The sequence below is a fragment of the Pezoporus occidentalis genome, unplaced genomic scaffold, assembly GCF_034315485.1.
Source record: "Pezoporus occidentalis ecotype Australia unplaced genomic scaffold, CSIRO_AGI_Poc_V1 ctg36, whole genome shotgun sequence".
Classification (NCBI taxonomy): domain Eukaryota; kingdom Metazoa; phylum Chordata; class Aves; order Psittaciformes; family Psittacidae; genus Pezoporus; species Pezoporus occidentalis.
Window position 1 is genome coordinate 1,251,157 of NW_026915591.1, and position 9,067 is coordinate 1,260,223.

Below are 9,067 nucleotides of genomic sequence, written 5' to 3' on the forward strand. Positions count from 1 at the left end.
AAAGGAGGTGATCCTGCCCCTCTACTCTGCTCTTGTGAGACCTCACCTGGAGTATTGTGTGCAGTTCTGGTGTCCTCAACATAAAAAGGACATGGAAGTGTTGGAACAAGTCCAGAGAAGGGCCACGAGGATGATCAGGGCACTGGAGCACCTCCCATATGAAGACAGGCTGAGGAAGTTGGAGCTGTTCAGCCTGGAGAAGGCTGTGTGGAGACCTCATAGCAGCCTTCCAGTATCTGAAGGGGGCCTATAGGGATGCTGGAGAGGGACTCTTCATTAGAGACTGTAGTGACAGGACAAGGGGTAACGGGTTAAAACTTAAACAGGGGAAGTTTAGATTGGATATAAGGAGGAAATTCTTTCCTGTTAGGGTGGTGAGTCACTGGAATAGGTTGCCCAGGGAGGTTGTGAATGCTCCATCCCTGGCAGTGTTCAAGGCCAGGTTGGACGAGGCCTTGGGTGATATGATTTAGCGTTAGGTGTCCCTGCCCACGGCAGGGGGGTTGGAACTAGATGATCTTAAGGTCCTTTCCAACCCTAACTATTCTATGATTCTATGATACTAGACAGGCAACTGGAAAGGGTCTGAGGTCTGGGTTTTACTTTCAATCCAGCCTTCTCCGTGGAGGAGAAACAAGCCCACCCAAGGGTGTAGTTTCTCTCTGTCCTCTGTGAAGCAGGGCAGTGGCATGATTTTACCCCCAGCAGCCATGACTATTCACATATTACACTGCTGTACTCTCTGTAATTAGACACTAGTTCACTTCCCTTTCAGCTACAGAAAAGTACCTTCGTTCACTTCAAGAAACTTCACACACACAGCAGTGCTGATTTGCTTTAGGAGCTTTAAATCAAGAATCACTTGTTAGACAGCCACCTAGTGTTAAGTACCATTGCTCTCTAGTTACCACAAAAGTCACAGGTGCAAAGGTTTGAGAGAATATTAAGGGAAAAATAAATCCCGTTTTAACTCTGCAGACTTACGAATACATTACAAAACAATCTTTGAAAGCCAGCAGCTATTTAGTGATGCAGTTTGCAAAATTCTATTGTGGACTTCAGGTCTTCACAAAGATAAAAGTTCATATTGTTAAATCAACATCTTTTTACTAGCTGTATGAAAACATTTTTAAGTCTTCAGACACAAATTTGCAATTGCATGTCTGTTTCTCCAAAATCCCTCTGACGCTAAGACCTATGTGCCCTTCTACAAACTCACAGTGCAAACAAGGGTCCAGGGTCCACACAGGTTAAGGACAGGACATGGCTCTAAGCATACAGTGCAAAAGCCAGATCCAAAGATTAAAGAACCTGTTAGCCTTTTTTTCTCTAGACTGCAACAGTGGGCTGAATTTAAACTCATTACGTGAATTTTCCAGAACAACAAAGGACAAACCATACTCCTCCAGCTCTACTGTAAAAGGAGATTCTTGTCTCCCATAGCTCCTATTGTCAGTGCCTCCCACCACCACACCTATGGGATTACATATATGCAATGGCTTGGATGTTGAGCACACACACAGCCATACTGAAGATGACACCAGGCTGTTTCTGTCCCTTTCTACGAGCAGTACTGGACCACACAGTCCGCTTTAACTTAGCACATCCACGTGTGGTACACTTCAGTCAGTGCATGCCTGAAACATTCTGGGTAGGACATGGCAAACAGATCTCACAGATGAGAATATTTTTTTTTAGTTCAGGCTAGAATTAGCTGCAGTTTCAACAGGAACTCCGAAAAAACTTCTGAGGCCCAGTCTGAAAAAAGCTGAACAGTTGTCTTTACTGCAGTTACCTCCAGTTACAAGCTGAGTGTGATCATTGCTATATCCAGTACCTTAAACTCAACGCACTACCTGGCTTATCCCTAAGGGCTGGGAGGTATGTTAAGTTTTCCCTGCCATCACAACACATCAGCCGCTCATCCACTCCAGGAATGTTCAGACATTCCTGGCGCCATCAAACAATTCAGGCCAAGCCAGGGGTTTCCAAACCTGGGCTACTTAAGATGATGACTGAATACACTCACTCCTGTGAACATAAGCTGTAAAGAGGAGCCACTATGATGTTTGGCTTTGAGTATGTATTTTCAGAGACAGTATTTTTACTTTAAGGGAACAAAGTAACAAAAGGTTGAGAATACTCTATTTTGATTCCCTCCAGCGCTCCATACCCTGCATACTTGAAACACTGTTTCTCTTCATCTTATTAGCAATTTGTTCACTGTTCTGTTGTGCAGTACATCACCTTTTGCAACTCATTTGCAATGAGGCAAATTTAATTTGCAGCAAAATCTAAGGATGAATTACTAAACAGCCACTCAGAGAAGTAGAGGAAAGCCACTCTGACATAATTAGTCAGCTCAAACATTTTATTCCAACATTACGCAGACTCTCCAGGTACAAGAGTTTGCTTCTACTTGAAAGAAGCAGCCTTAGCAAGAGAAGCATTAACTTAAGCACCACACAATGTCTGCTGCCCTGTATGTTCTCCTTCCCATACACGACATAACCAAGCTTACTATCTTCAGGTAACATTCAAAGCCACTGAAAACATCTATTTTTCTTTGTACCCTTTCTGAGCCTTCCAAGACTTACCAGGTGTGAACTAGCTTTATATCAAGTTTTCCTTACAGAGTCAAGGAAGCTCTCACTCTCTAAGTATTTCTTCTCTTTACATGTTTCACAAAAATACGAATGCCACTGTCTACCTGATTTTTGTTTAAATAACTGATATGACTCTGAATTAGAATATTTTTTCACCTTTTTGGGGGGAAGAGATGTTTGGTGGCAGGAGAAGAAAGTTCACAATATTTACGAGTTTTGATTTAACACACATAGAGAAACACAGATTTATGTAGCTGTAACACTACTTCATCAATTCACCTCATTTGTTAATATTTGACTGACTTACAAACACTTTTCTGGACTAAAGGATAAAGTAACAAAACCCACCCTCTACAAGACAGTCACTGAAAAGATTCTACAGTTGATGTAACCAGAAACATTCCCCCTTTCTACAACAGGCAATTCAGCTGAAATTTCCTAGGGACAAAAAGCACACTCCTATTGCTGCTTTTGCTGCTGCAGACTCTTGGCCAGGAGGTGAGCTCCCAATGAAAATCCTCTGGACCAGCGTTTCTCTAGAGGGCCTGGAGAAATGGACAGGTATCTGTGGGGTGGATAGCACATTTCCTCATGCCTCATTCAAGCACTCCAGTAGGAAAAAGACTGCCAACAGTGTAAGATGAAGCACAAAAACCAGACTGCAATACCCAAGTGGAACTAGCCCAAAAATTACTGGGTAAAAAAATTTACAAGCACTCTTTCATCATCAATATTCAGATTCAAGACATATTAGGCCTACTTTTCAGAAATGCTCCATTGTCACTCAGATGTAGATTGTTGTGCATACCCACACTTAGGTCTAACCACTTTTCTAGATTTCTTTAGACCATTTCAAATTTACCCTTTCTGTCCAAATTCCCTGGTTATAGACAGGGGATACCGAACAAAGCTACCTAACCAAACCTTGTTTGCACAGAACATAACAGTGCAAACAATGTTTGGCAAACAGTTTAGCAAAGGGCAATACTTCGCTAAACACTGCACTTTGCTAGGGGTAGGGAAATGGATTTAGCTTTCTTACCAGATGTGCATGTGAAGTAGCAGCAGGAAGAGCAAACAAACTGAAAGCCACAACACAGGCTCACCTATACTCAGGGCTTGCCAGCTAAGTAAAAGCTGAACAGCAGAAAAAAAAACCTTTTCCTTTAGGGTCTGCCAAATCTTCCAAATAGCTTTAGCAGGACACCCATGAACATTCATCTTCATGTTATCCAGTACATGCATTAAAGTATTTTGCCATAAAAAGGAGTGACCAATGCCTGCACGGTATGAACACATACTTAAAGCACATGCTCCCAACTCCCGCTTGTAAACCATCCTAGCATGAATCCATAAAGACTGCATGTCAGCTAGCACCTTCACACCTCACTGTGCAGAGATCCTGAGCCACCCTACAGGGGTGGTGCTGCACACTGCCACCGAGAACCAAGCAGAGGCACCCCTGGCCTTCTGGATGGGATGGGGGTGTGTGTGTGTGTGTGTGTGTGTGTGTGTACAGACAGCACTTTACGTTCTTCTGATCTTCAGTGCTACCTTTGTTTAATAACTCCCACAATTTCCAGCCGCAAAAAGTGAGCTTTGACTACAACTTAGTGAAAAAACTTCAGGGTATCTTTAAACCTCTGCCCCTGGCAGAGCCAAAGCAAAGGCCACCCCAGGCCCATTCCACTGCTGCCCCCCTCCGTCCCGACAGCCACACCAGGCTCCTTCTCGATCTCAGCCACCTCAAGGGGCAAAAATCCCCTCGGCTCCCCCCAGGCTCCCACCCGAGGCAGCCCCAGCCCCACGCAGCGCCGGGCTCTTGGCGGGAAAGACGGGCGGGCCCCTGAGAGTACGTACGCGGAGACTATCTTGCCGCTGAGGATCTCAGCAGGGGCCATAGCGAGGGCAGGAAAACAGCGGCCGAGCACGACAGTACTCTCCGAGCGTCTGCGAGATGCGCTGCCCCGCAGCTGACCTCCTCCGCGCCACACGTGCCCCCGCGCTTTCGGCGGTCACCGGACCCACCGCGCAAGCGCTGCCCCCGCCCCTGCGGAGGGAGGGGAGGGATGCTGAGGGGCGGTTATGGGCTCTCGAGGCAGGGGAGGTCGTGCCATGTGTTCGGTTGCTCGCGTTCCGCTGCTGTGAGGAGGGGGGGTTAGAGCGGCGCGGTGAAATGGCGGCCAAAGCGTCACAGTGCCGCCGGTCCCGGTTTTTCCGGCGCCCTGCCCCGCTCTGCTGAGAGTGGCTTAGGCGGTGGGGCTGGCTGCTGGCTATGGAGCTGGCTGCTGGCTATGGAGCTGGCTGCTGGCTATGGAGCTGGCTGCTGGCTATGGAGCTGGCTGCTGGCTATGGAGCTGGCTGCTGGCTATGGAGCTGGCTGCTGGCTATGGAGCTGGCTGCTGGCTATGGAGCTGGCTGCTGGCTATGGAGCTGGCTGCTGGCTATGGAGCTGGCTGCTGGCTGTGGGGCTGGCTGCTGGCGGTGGGCCTGGCTGCTGGCGGTGGGAGTGGAGGGCGAACAATGCGTTCGGGGCTGAGGGCGCTGGTCTCCCATGTTGGGTCTGCACGGTGGATCCCTGGCTCTACATTGAAAGAAAATCGCAGATCCGTATAAGAATTATCTCTTGTGTTTCATGTCCTGGGGCTGCGGTGTGGTACCCTTGAGAAGTTATGCTGAGAGTCGTTTATTTGGTCAATATAAAGCCACCAACACACTGGCTAGCCAGTGTAGAAAGAGGGGGATGAAGAGGAGGGGTGGGATTGTGGCCTGTTTATAGAAATTGTCACAGGTGAGAAACAGGTTCCTAGCAGTTGCTTCCAAGGGCTGTACTTGATGTGAGTAATACCGTTAAGACTGGTGAAGGTGTAGTTTCCTGTCAGGTCAGTGCACTTGTCTATGTGTGCTGTTACCTATACAACCAAGGCTTGCCCTTGTGCTGCAGGCCAGCACAGACGTTTTAGGACCTTGCTGAGAGATTCAGTTTTCAGTGGTTTTCTCACAGATGTGGCAAATAGCCAGAGTTGGAAATAGGAAAAGCAGTTAAATGCCACTGAGGCAGGCTTGCTCAGGCAAGATAATGCTATGGCCCAGAGAAGTTAAAGAACTCATAAATGTTCTCTGCTAATATCTAGCATACAGTTAGAGAACAGGACCACAACACAAAACCAGTGATAAAAAAGGCAGGGACAGGGAACTGGCAAATTGGGATTGATGATGGGGTGGGCCCCACAGCATTTGGTTGCTGTTGGGGAGCAGTAGCATATTCCTGTGCCTGCAGTCAAGCAATACTCCTTGTACTGTAGCCACAACTGTCACATGAAAGAAATGGGATAACCTCTCTGCAGATTAACAAGCTATGAGGAATAGGAGCTGGATGCTAAAACAACAGTGTTCCTGCTGAGAGTTTGAGACTTAAAAGCCTTGTGTGAAATGCTTTCACATAGATTTTTGCTTTACATAGAATGCATAGATTTGGAAAAATAATGTGTCTGTTTCAAAGAGTTTGCTGAGAAAGCATTCAATCCTGCTGTTCCCTAATGTAGTTGGTTCACAAAGGGATTTGGGGAACCATCAGATTTTGAGAAGGAAGAAGTGCAGGCTTTGCAGTTTCCACCTAGGGCACAAAACTGTGAGGACAGAAATACACGAGCCCTTCTGTTTCAGAAGCTTTACGGTTGCTTCTCTGGTGTTCTGGGAGGGGAATATAATCGATATATAGCTCAAAACTTCTCTGAGGATAAGGCTTTTCTTCTTTGTGTTTCCTTTCATAGCCTAGCAAGTGACATCTTTTCTCCTTTTTCTGCTTTTTCTATTTAGGGGAGAGTTTGTTACCTTGAGTGGTTAAGCTATCTTAAATTAACAATATGTTGTAATTGTAGGATTAAAGGTCAGAAATTTCTCTTTAGAAGTGACTTGGAAAAGACAAAAGGCTGTATTTTAGGGCTGTTATATGCTAAATAGGAAAAGCTAGAAAGAGCTCCTCTTTTTTTCATTATGTATTCCCTGTATTTCCTGGAATGCTCAACAGGCACTTGCAGTATTATACAATCAAGACTGAGATTACACAATTAACTGAGAGAAGGGATTTTTGTAGGGTACTTAAAATTCTGTGCTTTGTTTCTTCTGTTGCCTTTTTCTGAGGCATGAATAAAGTCTTGGGGGGGGGGGGAACGATGGCACGGACGACGACTTGGTGTTTTTTGAAAAATGCAAGAGATGGACTCCTTCAATTAAGGACAGGATAAGCTCACAAAACAAAAGAAGATTTGACACTCAGGATAGTAATGTAAAAATGTAAAAAAAGAAAAATCTACCTTATTTAAAATATTCAGATGACCTTATTTGCAGGAGCTGTGGATTCCTGCCCAGAGTTGCTAGCTTGCATGATTTGCATACGTGTGAGCATTAATCTTACTTACTGCTTTTTTTTATTTAAATGCCTCAGCTCCTGAAAAATAAAGTCTTATGATGACAGATAAAACTTGGGAAATTATCTGAATTTATTGTAGTCTAAAAACCTGAATCTGTTGAGTCTGAAAAACAGGAACTAAAAATAATTTTAACAACTTCTACTACTTCACTGGTTTTGAGCTAAATTCTCCTTTTTTGGGGGAGGGATAGACTCATGAATTTGAAGTGCTTATGATGGAAAATCAGATTAGCTAATGTCCTTGTATCATAGCAGGACATTCTTTTGTAGTTCTGGCTTGTCTCATGTGGCAGTCAAGTACTAAAGCTGAGACTGTTACTCAGAAGTTGTGTGTATCACACCTTTATGTAAGAACATGTTTTTAAACATTTATTCTTAATTATCATCCTGAGGTCAAAATACTGGAAATGGTATAGGAAAGGTTCAAAAACGGGATTATGTGATGAGAAATGGCTGAACATGATGCGCAGATTGACTCCACAACTCGTTAAAGTTGTAAAGTAGGTATGCTTTTTATTCAGTGCTGAGATGCACGGGGATAATTCCTCAAAGTCATGCGTACCTCAGTGTTGTTTCCCTCTACATTTATTCTCTAAAGTTATATATATTCATAAGGTTGTACAACACGCCTATACATATTCATGTCCTGTCCCTGCTTCGTATTATAATGAGCCAGAAGGTCCTCTGCACCTGCGCAGTGCCCCCTCTGGTCATGGGGAGGGGTCTCAAGATGAAGTAACTGAGTCTTCCTCCTCTGGGTAGGGGTCTTCAAGATGAAGTAAATGAGTCTTCCTCTTCTTGCACTTTTCACCTTTCAGTCTTCACATACGGCCTTAGGGTTTGGTCGGTATCCCAGCCATAAGTCATCTGCTTCTCCCCCTTATCAGTAGATTCAGGCATCTGCTTTTCCTAATCAATAGCTGCTTATCAATAGGATCAAATGTCTGCATTTCCTTATCAATAGCTGCTTATCAATAGGACCAAGTGTCTGCTTTTCCTTATCAATAGGACCAGGTGCCTTTGTTCTGCTTAGCAGGCATTTACAACAGACAATACTTTTCTTTAAGCAAGGAAATTCCTCTAACCCCCTTCTACAACCCCCCTGTACATTGGTCAACTCTCTGCATCAAACAGACCTTTCTGATCATGTCAGAGCCAAATCCAGCTCCAAAATGCAGTAAAAAAGTTCAAGCTACTGTTGACATACAGGAAAACTCAGAGAAACAGTGGCAAAGGAGGAAAACATGGTGAAAATGTTTACAAAGTTGGCAGCAATGGTCAATGTTTTGTGTTTTCAATGCAATTCTTCTGACCATATAACTGCAAAAGGGTGAAAAAAAAAAAAAAAAGGCTAATACCATTATAAGAACAGACAGCCCTGAGCATATGCTGCTTTGTACCAAAGCAGACTTATTTTCTAACGGCTGCTAGGACGAAGAAGGATAAAACCATTTACTTCAAAATAGGCTGAAGCCTCAGGGTAAGAGACCTCTGAGTGTTGCCCCAGAGCAGTTGTTCTGCTCACTCACCTCCCTGACAGACATCTCTGGGTCTGGTTTGGCAACTCCCACAGTTTGATTGTTTATCTTTGCATCCAGCCCCTCTTACCCAACAAGTCAAAAGTCATGGAGGCTGATCTTTAAAAGCCATGAAGGCTGCAAAATTCATGCCAGAAAGACTTTCAGTGTTACTGATGAGCTAGTGAAGGAGGACTGGAAAAATTCAATTAGCTCCATAAACCTTGGTTAGAAAAGAAGTTTTGAGAAAGCTTGTTTGCAGGAGCACACCAGAAGAACAGTATTAGGCTTTGATTCTTCAGATGCTTAAAGGAAGCTTTTCCTTCTTAGAGATGCCCCACTGAACAAAGCAGGATTGGTTAAATGAATGATATTACTCTAGAATGTACCCTAACTACCATGATGGAGAACACAATTTTATAAGGGGGTAACAGTGACATATTTAAATACATGCTATTGGTCAACTTGCCCTTTGATCAGATCATGCTTTGAAATAGCTGTTATAGCTAAGC

General features: G+C 44.4%; 1 protein-coding gene across 2 annotated transcripts in view; it reads right to left on the reverse strand.

The window, feature by feature from the left end:
* The window catches only part of MTHFD1 (methylenetetrahydrofolate dehydrogenase, cyclohydrolase and formyltetrahydrofolate synthetase 1), a 46,013-nt gene extending 41,417 nt beyond the window's left edge, over window positions 1–4,596 (reverse strand). Inside the window, exon 1 of one of the 2 annotated variants that reach the window (XM_062630720.1) lies at window positions 4,467–4,596. In XM_062630720.1, the coding sequence (XP_062486704.1) occupies window positions 4,467–4,507 (41 nt within the window). In that variant the 5' untranslated portion in view covers window positions 4,508–4,596. The remainder of the gene's footprint in view (window positions 1–4,466) is intronic. The other variant, XM_062630721.1, reaches the window with a different exon arrangement.
* Between the last annotated feature and the right edge of the window lie 4,471 nt (window positions 4,597–9,067).